General features: G+C 51.8%; 1 protein-coding gene across 2 annotated transcripts in view; it reads right to left on the minus strand.

Moving 5' to 3' along the window:
* Window positions 1-2,100: 2,100 nt before the first annotated feature.
* The window catches only part of GRM7 (glutamate metabotropic receptor 7), a 164,509-nt gene continuing 149,833 nt past the window's right edge, over window positions 2,101-16,776 (minus strand). The window contains exon 10 of one of the 2 annotated variants that reach the window (XM_059480059.1): window positions 2,101-2,323. In XM_059480059.1, coding sequence (XP_059336042.1) covers window positions 2,274-2,323 — 50 coding nt within the window. In that variant the 3' untranslated portion in view covers window positions 2,101-2,273. Of the gene's footprint in view, window positions 2,324-14,238; window positions 14,310-16,776 lie in introns of those variants that run through there. The other variant, XM_059480060.1, reaches the window with a different exon arrangement.

Consider the following 16,776-nt stretch of genomic DNA (forward strand, 5'->3'; position numbering starts at 1 on the left):
CCCTCTGAGCAGCACCATTCCCTCTTTCCACCTCAGTCCCACCCTTCACCAAAATAAAGTGAAAAACAAACCAACAAACCATTTTTTTCCCATTCAGAAAAAAAAAAAAAAAAAAAGACAGCCTTTGAGCAAGAAACATTTGTTTGATGGCAACGTAGTTATTTAGCCCAACGCTGGCTCTGTCCCTGTGTTTATGGGAACAGGAAAATGCTGCAGCACCTCTGCCTTCATTATTAGCTGGCTGGTGATTAGTTTGTTGCTAAGAAAGCCTTTATCTGGTGGAGTTCCATCTGGAGTCAGCTGCAGTTCATGGGAGGTGCAGAACGTCCCCAGGCCATGGCCTTGCAGAGCAGGCAGGCTGTGACACTCGGCTTTTCATCTCCCGTGCCCTGTCGCAGCTGTCACAGCTCTCCTGATGCTGATTAACTTCATCAGGGTAAGCGATCAAGTTGTCTGCAGAAAATGGGAGGCTAAACACCTTCCCCAGGCTCCATCAGCGCAGCCGAGCCGTGGCTGCCATGCCGAAGGTACTGCAGGTGCTGTGCTGCAAAGGGAATGAGTTTCCTCTCACCTCTGCCTCAACTTTTCCCTTTTCCTGCCCCAGATCACCCCGGCTGTGCCTGGCAGATTGACTCTGATTAACTGCTCACCTAATTACCGTCTGGTGTGCTGCTGAACGTGGTGTCCTGCAAAGGAGCCTCAGCAGCTGACAGCAGCTTTGCAGATATCAGACACTGACAGGGGTTGGCACCCTGGCACTCCAGCTTCGCTTTCAGGGTTGGGACAGACCTTTCAAAGCCCCTTCACCCCTTCCGAGCCCTTTTCCCCCTGCAGTCAGCTGCTAGCTCCCCCAGGACTTTCTGCAGACCTGCTCCTCGTGCACAAGCCTGGGTTTCTGCATGTCTGACAAGGCCATGAAATAAATGTTAAGTCACAAGGGGGAAGGGGGAGGGAACAACTGAAAAAATATATTTATTGGAGTAAATAAAAAAAAGTTAACCAAAATCCTTTATTGATACATTCTTGGATAATATCACAGGATCGAGAGAATGGAAAGGGAGGGAGGAGGTTGCGGCAAAGATCGGTTTCACTAAATTGGCACATAAGCAGCAAGATTAACGAAATTACTTATTACAAACAGTAGAAAACATACATGCTTCTGTAAGTCCTTATCACACTGGTCAATCATGGTGGGGCATCAACAAAGAAAAACCTCAAGACATGTAAAAGCCATATTCTTTCCTCCAAATATCCTAAGAATCATTGAAATTATTGCAAAATAGTCATATACCTTAAAGAAAAGAACAAAGTAGAACACAAATACAAATATCAAACATAAATTATTAACATGTACCATAAAATACATTACTGGCATGCATTCCAAAGATCAAGACCTCTACTAAAACTCAGCAAAAATCCTTCCTGCTTCCTCTGCAGCCCATCGGAGGTTTGAAGGGGGGGACAAACTTCGCCAGCACAGTTTTTGGTCTTTAAATTATTTTTTTGTTTTGTTTGTTTGTTTAGTTAAAAAAAATAAGGTATATGGATTGCAGTGATACAAGAATAATAATACAAGTCATGTACACAGGTCTCAGATCCTCAGTGGTCAGTTGGTTTGAGAGGTGCCGAGAGCACAGGGCCTCAAGGAAACTGTGCATCCAAAAAACAAACAGTGACTCGGAACAACATGGATGGCAATATGCAAAAAATCCTCACAAACTGTACAGAGAGTTCAAAAACTTGCAGTCTGGAAGTACATAGAAAGACAGAATTAGCCCCTCAGAGTCCAGAGCAGCCGAGCGCAGCCGGCCCAGGGAGCCGCTCCTGAGGCGCGGCCATGGCGGCCCTGAGGCCACGGCGGCCCTGAGGGCACGGCGGATCCACGGCCGGAGAGGCCCCAAGGCCACAGCGGTCCCAAGGCTGGAGAGGCCCCAAGGCCACAGTGATCCCAAGGCCAGAACAGCCTCAAGGCCATGGTGGCTCCAAGGCTGGAGAGGCCCCAAGGCCATGGTGGTCCCCAAGGCCATGGTGTCCCCATGGCCACAGCGGTCCCAAGGCTGGAGAGGCCCCAAGGCCACGGTGTCCCCAAGGCCACAGCAGCCCTGAGCCCTGAGGCCAGGCCAGCGCCGTGCAGAGCCGGCAGGATGGAGGAGGTGCTGGGAGCGGCCTGGAGCCGGGCTCCTCTCGCCTCCCCCGTGCCCGGTTCCCCGGAGCCCGTGTGGGGAGCTCAGCCAGGCGGGTGGGCTGGTGGCCCGTGCCCCATGGCAGCTGGCCTAGATCACCAGGTTGTTGTAGCTCACGTACTTCTTTTTTGCAGCAGGGCCTGCAAGAGAAGCAGACAGGGGTCAGAGCCCGCGGCCAAGCCCTCGGTGGGGCTGGCACTGCTCGGGGGGCACCTGGGATGGGGATGTGCTGGGAATGGGGACACACCAGGAATGGGGACACACCAGGACAGGGACATGCCCAGGATGGGGACACACCAGGATGGGGACAGCCGGTGGCTCCCAACCCTCCACTCCCACCCACAGGACTCGGGCAGGCAGCTCCCAGGCCAGCCCGAGCTCCAGCTCCAGCTCTGGCAATAAACAGAATTAGCAGGGATTGATTTTGTCAGGCTCCCGCAGTCTGGGTGACTGTGCTGCTGAGGCACCACAACCAGATCCTATTAAGATTTCTTTTTCACAAAAACAGTGACATTTCCTCCAACTTCTTAAATCTCCTGGGCTAAACTTGGCTTTTCTCATGGATAAAGTTGATTCTTATTCAACTTTTATGACTTCTGAGAATTTTTCAATATGGGGATGAAGGTACCAGCTTTCCTAATTATGACCTTCAAATCCAATCTGTTTGCAAACAGAAGGAAATCAGACCAGTCAGAAGGTTATGAGCGCAGCTACACGCTTCTGTCAGGAAAAACTGCAAATATTTAACTGCACCTGAACACAAAGCAAACTGTTCTGCAGTACCCTGGCAACACTGACAGATCCAGGACACAGAATTGTGGAATATCCTGAGCTGGAAGGGACCCAAAGGGATCACCCAGCCCCTGGCCCTGCACAGACACCCCAAATCCCACCCTGGGCATCCCTGGCAGCTCCTGGAGCTCTGGCAGCTGTGCCCAGCACCCTCTGGGGATGAACCTTTCCCTGAGATCCAGCCTAAACTCCACAGAGACCAAAAAGAGAGCCTGGATTTCCAGCTATCCCAGTTTGCTAAACCACTCAGGTCTAAAACCCACAGTCTTTGGGAGAATTTGGCATAACTTAAGCAGTTTGCTGAGTATTTCCAATCTGCTAAGCTAGGGCAGACTTCACTCACACTTTGGATGATATTTTTAATGTGTCGTGTTTAGTTTTAGAACTTTCTCAGGAAGATTTAGGAGACACTGTGGAAGGAGAGACGAGAACAACAATTGGATTTGTTCTACAAATGTGCTTGTCAAACTTCATTGGGTTTGGGTCTCCTGGGGCTCCTCTCAGCCCCTCTGCAAAACCAGACCCAAACAGGACATGGCTCCCACAGGGCTCTGAGTGTCTGCCCTGCATCCCCTGCCAGCCCCTGAGCATCCCCTGAGCATCCCCTGCATCTCTGCTGGCCCCTGAGCATCCCCTGCATCTCTGCCAGTCCCTGAGCATCCCCTGCATCCCCTTCCAGCCCCTGAGCATCCCCTGAGCATCCCCTGCATCTCTGCCAGCCCCTGAGCATCCCCCAAGCCCTCAGAGACCAAACACAGCTCCCTGTGCTCCCCAGCCAGGCTGTGGTGTCCCCCAGGGGTGTCCCCCAGGCAGCAGCCAGACATCGCTGCTGGCTTTTCAGAAACTCTCATGCCCCAGCAATTCAGACTGTTGTGAGTACAGCGCACAGGGTGCAGCCCAGTATCAGTATTTTCCATGGTGCTCACTGACAAAGACAGGATTTTAGTCCCAGGTATTCCCAAGATGGACATGTAGGCACCTCACGTGGAGCTGCAGCCCTTGGCAATATTATCCTGCAACCCTGATTCAGCTCTTCCCTCGTGCCCCAGACAGGAGTCAGTGCTGTCTGTTCAATCAAGGACTGATGCCACAGAGGGCTGATCATCTTCAGCTCCCATTAACTTCTCCTGCACACGAAGGTGTCCAACACCTGCCAGGATAAAACTCATTATCCTTCAAGGCTACACTACAAATACTCAATAAACTGGGGAACGCTATTAAATGCTGAAGAAGGGTAAAATGAGCCTGGGAAAAAAATGTCATTATGGAACAGGTTGCAAAGTAATTCCATGTATTATTTTGTGATGCACTTCAGCTTTACCCATTACATGCTCCAATTTCAAGGAGCAGCAGCGTTTCTATGACAGATTTAGATGCTCGCACTGAGAGTTCAGATCATGCCACCCCTCCAGTGCCCCCGGGCATTACTGGGGCTCCCAGCAAAACCAGTCCTTCTGCGGGTGAGTTTTCTCACCAGTTCAGCCCCTGCACTCCTTCCTCACTCCCAGCAGGACCAGGAACCCCCGGTGCCGGAGGGAGGGAGGCAAGGAACGCTGCGGGTACCTGGATGGGCTCTGAGACAGTGACACAGGCCTTGGCACGGCCCTGCCTCACCGGGATAATGCAGCTGGCAAAGGCATCGTCCATAATTCAGATGAAATAATCAATAAAAGCCTCGGGGTCATTTTCAGAGAGGAAAGACAACCTTCCTCGTTTAAAGGCTGTTGGGCCAGGGGGGGATCATGTCCCTGGTGGCTCTGCTGCATTTCCCCTCTCTGCTCCTGCTCTAACTCCAGCAATCCGCAGCTCTGGGCAACTTCAGACACATCGCAGGCCTGGCCAGCTCAGGAGACACAGTCTGCCTCGGTAATGAATCCTCCTGAGTCACAGCTCATCATTATCACCGCAATTAGCACAGGTATGGATTTGATTTTCCTCAAAGAAATTAATTTACATGAAAATGGGGGACGCTAATGAACCATCGGCGCTGCCACGCTTTATTGCAGCATTGCCTGCTCCTTACACGGGACAGATACGGATCTCACCGCTCCGCCGCCGTTCTGCTAAAGGGTGACGGCTCCGACAGCGAGCACAGATTGGCCTTTCGCGAACAGCCTCCACGTGTTCATTAATTAACTCATTCATTCATTAGTTAATAGCCACGGAATGACGGCAGCCCGGCTGGCCGCTGCTCTGGGTGTGCTGGAAGGAGCCGAGAGCAGCACCCGCACTGCCGGGATATCCCCGGGATTGCCCAGGGCATCAGCCGGGCTAACCCTGGGAATGCCCAGGGCATCAGCCGGGCTAACCCTGGGATTGCCCAGGGCATCAGCCGGGATAACCCTGGGAATGCCCAGGGCATCAGCCGGGATAACCCTGGGAATGCCCAGGGCATCAGCCGGGCTAACCCTGGGATTGCCCAGGGCATCAGCCGGGATAACCCTGGGAATGCCCAGGGCATCAGCCGGGCTAACCCTCGGGTTCAGGGCCCAAAGCGGTGAGGAAGGAAATATCGCGGCTGCTGCCTGCCCGTGTGCGAACAGCACTGCTCCGGGGGCACTGGCACCATGTCACTGCCTTGGGAAAGGGGAAACCCTTCAAAAGGGCCTTAAGCACCTAAAGAAGAGGTTTCTGTCACAGTTAGAGAGCAGCGCCCTTTTCTGCTCATTTCCCACTAGTTAGCGGGGAAGAGTGACAGTGCCAATGGAAGGAACGAGCAGGAGGGAGCGCTGAGGGACACAGGTGAGCACAGCCAGGCACAGGTGAGCCCATAGAACCACCGGGGATGGAAAACCCCCGAGATCAGCGAGTCCGACCTTCGGCCAACACCAGCACAGCCACCAGAGCTGCAGCTGAGAGCAAACACGATCCTGAGAGCAGCACATGAAACCCAACAATGCTCCTGGGAGAACAAGGATTCATTCCTTTCCTGCAGTGGGGCCACTGAGAGCCCACACCCTTCCAGAAGTGAGTAACAGCTGCATCTCTGTGCCAGGAACACATCAAAAACAAACACACAGAAGCAATAATCCTCTTTGGACTTATGAGTTTCATCACTTGACTGGTTTTCATTATCTTGGGCACAGGTCACAAAGACAGGAGCTCCCACAGCCCCCCAGAGCCAGGCAGAGCTGTCAATACTGACTCAGAGCGAGATGTAATCACTTGCACTTCAATTTTATGCACATTTGTAACCTCTTCCATGCTTAAAGAGCAAAGATTTACAGTGCAAGAAATGAATTTTATTGCAGCCCGCAGGCATCTCGAGCTATCAAACACATGAAACCTCATCTCAGCATTCCCAGCTCCGAGCAGGGACGAACATGGGGATGGCTCCGAGCCTGGAACTCCTGCTCTGATTCCTCTGCAGTCACTGGGGCAGATAATGCTCAGCTCCTCTCTTTCATTTCCTTAATTCTGGCTTAGCAGCCCATATCATTTGTGGCAGGCAGAGCAGAGGCTGATTATTAAATCCTACTCCTAGTCCATCTAAAAGCAAAATGGAGCTGCGTGGCTTTCCCTCGATCTCTGCCAGAAAGACAGAGCTCTCCCCATGCTCTGCTGCCTTCAAATTGGGGAATTTAGATGAGAGCCAGATGAAAGCAACAGGCCTAAATGATTCTACATGCTTGCCCAAAGCCCAACAAATGGAATGAAGCTTGGAGAAAATAATTTTAAATTTGGTATCTAAATGTAAATGGATTGTTCTTTCACATTTTGACATCTCTCTTGTTGTGCTGCCACAGTGTTCTGGCACCTTCTCAGTCTCTCAGTGGCTGCACTGCACAGAGCATTGCACTGCCTGTGCTGCTGGGTGCCTCCAGCCTGGCCCTTGGCTCTGACACACAGGAGCAGTGGAATGTCCTGTTTGAGTAACAGAATGCAAGTACATTAAATAACAAATAAAACAGTAGGAGAAGTGTGTTCCTCCCCAATTGCTTCTTCTCCTAGAAATTCTGTCCTCAGCGGTCAGGCTCCCCTGCCACTGCTGGTGCAGCAGCACAGCCAGGAACAGGGGTTACCCTCAAGGGGTTACCAGGGGGGAGCTCAGGACATAAATCCAGAGATGAACCTCCCCACCTGGCCACCAACACAAACGGGACTTTGAGTCACAGAACAGAGCCAGGCTGTTCATGGCCTGGAAAATCTGCAGGCTGTGCCAGAAACAGAACTATGGGATTGAGATTTTGAGTCAGGAAATAAAACTGATAGAAAAGGATTAGTTGTACCCTTCCAAATAAAATCAATGAAGCACAGCACTGCTGAGGAACATCCATCTCAGGCACCTTTGTCTGTCTCCCTATCTCCTGTTTGGCTGTCTCCCTATCTATCTCCTGTTTGGCTGTCTCCCTATCTATCTCCTGTTGGCTGCATCTCTCCCCATCTCCTCCTTGTCTGCTTTGCAGATAAGAACCTGTGTGTCAGGGGAAGCTGAGAGTGTCTGCCCCACCAGGATCAGGGGATGGGCAGCAGGAAGGCTGATCAACACCTCCAGCCCTGAAGGACTGCAGGAGGCACAGGCAGAGCTGTGCTTGTGTCCCACAGGGATGGGGGACAGAAATCCTGCTCTCAGAGGAGGAGGAGGATGTGGGGATGGAGCCAGGGGCCAAAGGAGCCACTGCACAACCCTCACACAAATCCAGCCCCAGAGCCTCACCTGCACCAGGTCACGTGGAGCTGCAAAGGTGCTCAGGAGCTTAGGAAATGTGTTTCCAAATGTTTATGAGATTATGGCAGGGAAGAAACAAACCCAACTCATATTCCTTAATTGGAGCCAGCGGTACAGAAAACCTGCTAATTCCAACTCCATTTCTACTGCTGCTGTGTGAGTGCTGTGGACTGCAAAGATAACAAATGGAAGCAAATTATTTTCACCTGCTTAAAACAAAGTCATTAACAGCACTTTGGTTATCTTACCTGGAAAGCCAGGCTCTGCAGAGAGCTGTTAGAGCCAAGTGTGAAAACAGTTTGCATGAAACATAATTAAAATGATGACCTGAGTGATGGCTGAAACATCCCCAAGGAGGGCTGGAGTCAGAGCTGATGGAAAACAATTCACCTCTGCCTCCTGACTGTGCTGCTGACCTGCTCCCAGGGTGTCCCCAGTGCCTTTTCCCCAACCCTGGGCACAACCAGGGCTCCGTGGCTGCCCTGCCCTCCCAGCACTGCTGCCACCTGCTCCAGCACATCTCCTTTACTTCTCTGCCATCCTGGGAGCTGCTGTGAGCTTCATCCCCTCGCAGGGAGCAACTCCTCCGCAATATCCCAGCTCACAATTCCTTCCAGTATCCCAGCTCACAATTCCTCTCCCCAATATCCCAGCTCACAATTCCTTCCAATATCCCAGCTCACAATTCCTCTCCCCAATATCCCAGCTCACAATTCCTTCCAGTATCCCAGCTCACAATTCCTCCCCAATATCCCAGCTCACAATTCCTCCCCATTATCCCAGCTCACAATTCCTTCCAATATCCCAGCTCACAATTCCTCTCCCCAATATCCCAGCTCACAATTCCTCCCCAGTGTCCCAGCTCACAATTCCTCTCCCCATTATCCCAGCTCACAATTCCTCCCCATTATCCCAGCTCACAATTCCTCCCCATTATCCCAGCTCACAATTCCTCCCCAATATCCCAGCTCACAATTCCTCCCCAGTGTCCCAGCTCACAATTCTCCCCAGTATCCCAGCTCACAATTCCTTTCCTCAGTATCCCAGTTCACAATTCCTCCCCAATATCCCACCAGCTCACAATATTCCCTCTCCCCCTTTCCTGCCAGCCCCTCCAGGCTCCAGAGGCCACAATCTGGTCACCCTGAAGCCTCTCTCCAGCTCTCCCAGCTCTCCTATGGTTATACAGCAATCACACAGCAATATTTTCTCACTCACCCCAGGAACTCTTCTCCCTCTCTGCTAGCTGGCCTGCTCGAGCTCCTTGGCAAAGGGTTGCACGTAACAAACATCTTAACAGGAAAATCGAGGATGTTCATGAGGTGCAAGAGACTCAATTCAGCGGAAAATGTATTCCTGGTGTACAACTCTGTTCCACAGTGTCTGACACAATTACACTCTGAGCTGCACTGTCAAACTGCCCCATTTTGCTGCAATCAACATTTAATTTTTTAGCAGAAGTCTTGATTTCAAATACCCTGGAAATGTTTAACAGCTGATATTAATAAGAGCCCAGATTTAATGCAGGGCTCTTTATCCCAGGGACATGATAAGCATCGTGACAAGTGGTGTAACTATGGCAACTTTATCTTTGCTGTTTCTGTTTCCCCGGAGCAGCAGGAACAGGCACCTCGGTGCAGGCAGTGCCAGACTGCTCCCAGCTGAGAGCCAGAGCTCTGGGTCACTGAGGGGAGCTCAGCCAAACCCCACACCCGGGCTGGGCTGCCTTCCTCCCCTCCTCCCTGCGCCCATGGCGTGCTTCATGGGAATTTACATGTGTTTAACCTGCTCCCTTCCTGTTCTTTCATTTCCCCTGGCTGGAAAGGAACCTCCTGCCTTTGCTCCCTGCTGTCAGAGCCCAAACAACCCCAGCCCAAAGGCAAACACATCTTTGGAATGGCAAAGGATGCTCTCCTCAATGAATGGCACAGCTCTCTGGGAGATGCCACATTTCCTTCCCTGGAGCCAGGAAGGACAAACAGCCCCTGTGATGTTCTCCAGAGGTGCTGGGTGTGAAGCAGTGCTGGCAGAGAGCAGCACCCAGAACCCCCAATTTCTGGGTGTTTGCTTGAATTTGCTGCTGCTTGCTGGCCCTCAAAAGCCAAACCAACCCAGGTCCTGCACAAGTATATCCCGTTTGCCCTCTGTGACTCTTTGCACTCTGTTTGCACTCAGTGAGAGCACAGACCAACCCCTGCCTCAGTGCAGTGATCCCTGCAGGGACACCACACCTGGGCTGTGCCCCCTTCTCTGTTTGCTCCCACCCTCCCCAGAGCTGCTGGGGTTTCCTGTTTGCTTCCACAAGGTGACAAACACAGCAGGGTTTGCACAGCTCCACCAAAGGCACACACTGAGGCAGGAACTGAGATTTCTTGCTGTTCTGACACAACCTGAGCAGTTTTCTCCATACTTGCAATCATGCCCACCAAAAACTGCCTGGATTTGTGTGTTTGAGAAATTAATTTTGCTGCAATATTGCTTGAGGTTTGTTCTTCTTTTTACCCCATCATTATTAGAGTTTCCTTTTTGAACTCACTTGCTAAGTTTTCATTAGGTCTATGAAAACCATGGCCCTTCCAGCCTCTGGTTCTGCTGCTGGGAGCTGCTCCCAGAGCCTGGGTTCAGTGATTGCAGGGGCTCAGGGGATGGAGGGCAGGCTGTGCACTCTGATCTGCTGATCTCCAGCTCCTTTCCTGCAGCAGGAGGGATGGGAGGGAGCCCTGCAGCAGGGCTGAGCCCTGACATCTGCCCTGCCTGGGAGCAAGGGAGCCATTCCACATCTGTGGGACACAGGAGAGCCAAAGGCTGAGTCTTCTCCCTGATATTACAATTTATAGATGTGACAGATCCTCCCTCAGAAGGTGTAAGGAGTGATAAATTAGTCAAAGGGAGAACTCAGAGCTGCTGAGTTTGTTAAGCAAAGCAGTGAGAGAGACTGGTCTGTGAGGTACAGCTGTATCTGCTCACTCCTCACCAGGATTTACCAGGGTAAAAGAGCACACGAGGAGACAGAAAATGTGGAATGAACAATGAATACTTAGACACTAACTAATCCTAATTTGTGCTCCCAGACATCCATCTACTACACAGCTTTTAATATCCCAGGCACTTCTAGCCATGAGTGTGTTTTTATTCACACATCAGCCTCGAAGGTGATGCTTTAAGTGCCCTCAGAATTTCAATTTTTAAAAATGGAAACAGTCTGACGCTTCTCTGCACACTACAATCTTGTATTGTGTACAGTCATGAGAGGTGTGAGACAGTCTGCAGATAATTAATATGGGAGCTGGCAATTATATTAGAGTAATTCTTTTTAGATGTAAAAGAGAAAGTAACATGATCCCCAAATGCTCAGACAGGAGGGAATGTTCTCTCTGGGGCTGGAGCCCCTCTGAGCCAGGCTGGGACACCTGGGGGGGCTCACCTGGAGGGGAAAAGGCTCCAGGGAGAGCTCAGAGCCCCTAAAGGGGCTCCAGGAGAGCTGCAGAGGGACTGGGGACAGGGATGGAGGGACAGGACACAGGGAATGGCTCCCAGTGCCAGAGGGCAGGGCTGGGTGGGAGACTGGGAATTGGGAATTGTTCCTGGCAGGGTGGCTGCCCCTGCATCCCTGGCAGTGCCCAAGGGCAGGATGCACCTCTGTGCAACACTTTTAAAATAAGCACATCACCATTAGAAGGAATTGGTGATGGTTAGTTTTCCAGTCAGCCGTTCCAGAAGCAAACAGATGCAGTGAAGGGCTGTCAAAGCCTTTCAGTTATCAATTTTGAGTGCAAATTCTCATTTCTCAGCAGCCTCCACTGAACAGAAAATCCCTCAAGTGAGGTTAAACATGGAGTATTTTCTCAGGCTGAAACTGGCCAGATTTAAAACAAAAATGACACTTCAATCCAGCAAATAATTATTCCACAGCACACACTGGAGGCTGATGAGCTACAGAGCATCTCACAGCTCAGACCCAGAGCCTGCAAAGAGCTGTCTGTGCCCAGGGCCACCTGCCTGTGCCCAGGTGTTGGCACGGGCTGCTCCTGGCCTGGGGCACCCTGGGCTGGGAGCAGGAGGAGAACAGGCACGGAATTGAGGGGCACCTGAACCATGGGGCATTGGGGGCACCTGAACCATGGGGCATTGCGGGCACCTGAACCATGGGGCATTGCGGGCACCTGAACCATTTCCCCCTTCCAACAGCAGCCCAGGTCAGCCTGAGGCCAGGTCAGAACTCATCCCACATCGGTTCCTTACTGGAACCCAGAAACTGCCCTTCTCCTCAGGGCAGCTGTGCCCACGGCAGGCAGGGACTGCACAGCGGGGCTGCACGGGCCGTGCCAGCCCTGGCAGTGCCCTGGCTCCCAGTGCCACGGGAATGAGCGTTCCATGGTGTCTGTGTGCAGTTCCACCGTTCCCTGGAGTCAATCAGCACTGCCTGGTGTCAGCGTACAGCCCCAGGCCCTGGCACGTCCCCGGCCATGCACATCCCTGCAGGACCTGCTGGGGATGCTCTCCCTGCCCCAAGCAGTGCCAGGGCCAGCCTGGCACACCCAGCAGGAACCCAGGGGAATGCAGAGGCCAAGGCTCTGCCACCCTGCCAAGGCCAGGGCAGGGAGCTGCCCCTGGGCCCTGGCAGCCCCAGCCCAGGGGGAGTGCCAGGTGCAGCAGGCACTCGTGCAGCCCCAGCTGTGACCCTGCAGCCCTGCAGAAGCCTCAGCTGCCTCCTTGCCTTGCTCACTGGTGGACGATTCCTTCCCTCACACACCTACCCGTGTTTTCCAAGTCTGGTATTTCCATCAGCCTCAGGAGCAGAGAAGCCCTATTTGTCACTCCCAGGAAACAATTTAGAGCCTTTCAAAGCCATCTCCCTGTGCATCACAAGCAGAAATTGATACAGTCACGTCAGGGCTCAGCTCTGCTCGTTCCTACTACAAACACCTTACCAGCAGAACAAGTGTCAATTTACAAGCAGCTGATGTTTGCTGCTGGCCCAGCTTTGTTTTTAATACACTGCATTGTTTCGTGCTGCTTGTTGTTCTGTATTCCTGGGAGAACAGATCAAAGCAGCAGCCAGGGCTGCAGGAGCTGGAGCAGCGGTGCTGGGATGGAAAACAGCCTGGAGCACAGGAGCACTGGCAGGACCAGCACAAGCCCAGAGCAGCCCTGCTTTGGGATGAAAAGCATTTTCAAAGCTTCTCTGGACCAAGTTTTAAAATCTGCTTAAAGAATCTGAGTGGCCAGTTGCTTTTTATAGGACCTGGATGACAGAGTTATTTGTGTGCCTTTGCAGACAGCAATTCCTTACATTATTCCCATTAGTACACAGAAATAAATTAATTTTAGGATCTGAGCTCCTAATTATTTTTGTGCCATTTAAAAAAAGTTTTCTTTAAAAAACCAATTTCTCCTGAGATTTAGGTGTCTCCCATCTCTCTCCTTCTCATCTCCTTCCTTTAACAATCTCATCTCCACAGAGCTGCCCTTTCCTTCTCCTTTTTCATCTGCAGGATGCTTTGAGTGGCCCCTTGTCCCCCCGGTGCTTTGTCCCATTTCCCCAGCCCAGCCCAGCCCAGCCTGGGATGCTCGGGGTCAGCCCGGGGTTCACGAGAGCTTCAGCCTCCCCTCCTGAGCTGGGAGCTGCCACAATGGCTCTGATTCAAACGCAATCCAAACCAATTTGGGCTCTCGGGAGGACTGAATTGATGCTGGAGCTGGGCAATTTACACCAGCCAGAGATATTGGTAATTTCTTTTCCTGTGTCTCAGAGGCTCAATTCAAGCAGCATTCCAACCTTTGCTGATAGGAGTTCTCACCTATTAGGGCCACGCTAAACACTCTGAAGGCTGAATACAGTGATTTTCCCAGCCCTCAGCGCACAGCAGCACAGGAACCAGGTCAGGTACAGGCTTTTGTACCTGGGCAAAGCCCCTGAGCACGCAGGGAACTGTGAGAAACACTTATTAATGCTTGGCAATCGTTTCTGTGCACTGTCAAAGGCTTCTGACCCCTCTGTGTCCCTGGGAAAGCAGCAATTCCTGGCTGCTGCAGGCACAAATGCCACAGTGCCACAGGAGCTCACACATCACCAGATCACCACGAGGCAGCCACAAAAGCCAGCCCTCAAAAATTGTTCACTCGTGGTTCCACCCAGTCAGTGCCACTGGGCTGCCCTGGGGAAAAGCAGCTTTTCAATCTTTAGGGGCATGTACAGCTTTGGTGCTGGGGAGGACTCAGAAAACACTGCCTGGGCTGTCAGGTCTGGGGGCCAGAATTCACTTTTGATCATTTGTTTGTTTGTTTTTATACAAATATTCCACCCTCAAAGGCTTTATCGGGGTCCAGCTCCAGTGGTGGGCAGGAGGAGAGCTCCCAGACTCACGTCAGGGTCTCCCCTTTCAGGCAAACCCCCCCATGAAAGCTTTTGGTAACAGGTTTGTGAACAATTTTTAAGTTAGATATCTCTTTTAACACAGCTGCACTAATGAACATTTCTCATATAATTACGTATATAATAAAAATAGTCACAATAATCATAATCACCATCATCATCTGAGAATAAATAAGAAAAGCTCGGTTTTCCTTACCTTTTTGGAAAGCAGGCAAAAGCTATACAGTAGGTGGGAGAGTGTACCAAGTAACAGACTTTTGAACACTCTTTCTTACTGGTGGTATGGAGTCTACAGGGAAAGTAAATACATTGAATGTAGGATGGGTCTGGGCACAAGGAACGCTCCCAGCCTGCCCTGCCATGAGCCCTGGCACTCCTCTGCCTCCCACTGGGGTCTGGGGGCACCAGCACAGGAATCAGCCCTGGCAGCATGGAAATCAGCACAGAAATCAGCACAGGATTCAGCCCTGGCAGCACAGGAATCAGCCCTGACAGCCCAGGATTCAGCCCTGACAGCACAGGGATCAGCACAGGGATCAGCACAGGGATCAGCACAGGATTCAGGACAGGAATCAGCACAGGGATCAGCCCAGGAATCAGCCCAGGATTCAGCCCTGGCAGCGCAGGAATCAGCACAGGGATCAGGACAGGAATCAGCCCTGGCAGCATGGAAATCAGCACAGGGATCAGCCCAGGAATCAGCCCAGGAATCAGCCCTGGCAGCCCCAGAGCAGCCAGGCCAGGGGGCTCAGGTACCTCCAACCAGGGGAGCAGCTCTCTCAGGAGAGCAGGGCTGGCTGAGCTGATTTTCCCTGTTCCCCCCTGAACCAACCCAGGATATTCTGGCTGCTGTTTCAGACCCCCTGTCCCTCCTCAGCATCACCGAGAGCCATTTGAGTGCTTTCCTCAGCAAGAGGGAAGCAGTATTACATGTAAATCTCAACAGAAGCTAAGCATGGGTTCTGTCCCAGTCTGACACTGCTCCTGCAGCAGAAAATTGAGCAGACAGCCCAGCAGGGCCCTCCACCTGCTCCACCTCAGGCCCCACAAGAAACACCTTCCCAAAGTGTGAAATTCCAGCAAAGCCACACAGGAGCACAGCAAGCTCATCCCAGGGCTGGGAGCTGCTGTGCCCCACATCCTGCTGAGCCCAGCAGGGAAAGCTGTGCAGTGAGGGACAGCAGGCACTGCCAGATGGCAAACAGGAGTGATTAGGAGACTTCTCCTAAATGGATTGGAAGGCTTGGCCCTAACACACCCCGTTGAGCAGGAGAGGTGTGGCTCTCCCAGGGATCCCAGGCAATCTCACACAGCCAGCCCCATTCCCCTGATGGCAGGGACATGAGGTCACTGCACTGCCAGGCTTCTCTCTCACGGTAATCAATCAGTGCCTCCCTCTGGGCTCACTCCAGACCCTCTCCAGGTGCTCTGCACACATTTCTGTGAGCCTCAGTCCCAGCAGGCTGCCCCTGAGCTGTGTGCACTGGTCCCACAGGATGAGCATCCCCTGCTCCTGGGCAGCACTCAGCAGTTCACAGGGCTTCAGCCTGACAGGGACACCTTCAGCCCACTGCCACAGAGGGGTCTGGGCTGGGAGGGACCCCAAATCCCACCCAGTGCCACCCCTGCCATGGTAGGGACACCTCCCACTGTCCCAGGTGCTCCCAGTGCCAGTGTTCAGCCTGGCCTTGGGCACTGCCAGGGATCCAGGGGCAGCCACAGCTGCTCTGGTCTTCTAAAGATCTGCTGAAAACCTGGAGATGTTTTCAAGGCTATTTCTCTGTAAAACCATCCACATTTTGCTTGTGCTTTGACTGTGGCCTGTGAGCAGGACAGGCCATAAATGTGCGCTCAGCCCCAGATTTGCAGGGTTTGGAGGCAGGGTCAGCCCCACGTTTCCAGGCTTTGGGGGTAGGGTCAGCCCCACGTTTCCAGGGTTTGTTTGGAGGTCTGTGGGTCCCGTGCTGGTGCTCCCTGGGCTGGGACAGGGGAACACTCATGGAACACCTCCCAGCAGAAATGGCACCTGCAGCACCCAGCAGCTGAGCAAGCAGCAGCAGCAGCCCCATGAGAAAGAGCAGAAAATCAAAGTGCAAACCCCACTGTACTCGCAGAGCCCACGGCTGAGCCAGGCCAGCACTCAGCTTGCTCTGGGCACTGCTGACTCTGATCCTCCCCAGGAACTTCCCTGCTCCGCCCCCTGAGCTCCAGAGCCTTGCATGGCTCCAACAACCAAACCCTGAATTTCACAAAGAAATACTGGAAAAACATCCTTTGGTTTTAAGAGAAGATATTTGAGATTTTTAGAAAAAAATGCTCCAAGATGCATCCAGAGCAATTTGTAATTCACATTTCCTATTTTCTGATTGGTAAAACTCTGGAAATTTCTCTATTCACAGTATAAAATATTTTTAAAGTGAAATTGCTATAAAAACATCAAACCCATTTTTATGTATGGACACCATACCCAAAATTTCACTGAAAATTAAGTTTGAGGAGTTTTGCTTGGATGTTATGACTGTTTTTAAAATTCACTAACACAATTTTCATTTTTTTTCCACCTAAAAATGGAACTGTAAACAACTTTTATTTAACAGACTACTCAAACTTCAAAAACCTGAGTTCAGGTGAACTACTGTTATACACATTCCTGAACACTGCCTGATTGGGGGGCTGATCAATAACCCAATCAATGCCACAGCACAGTAACTGCAGCAGTTACACTGGCACTAAGGCACCCCAAAACTTTGAAGTAC

Source organism: Ammospiza nelsoni, chromosome 11 (assembly GCF_027579445.1).
Source record: "Ammospiza nelsoni isolate bAmmNel1 chromosome 11, bAmmNel1.pri, whole genome shotgun sequence".
In the NCBI taxonomy this organism is placed as follows: Eukaryota; Metazoa; Chordata; class Aves; order Passeriformes; family Passerellidae; genus Ammospiza; species Ammospiza nelsoni.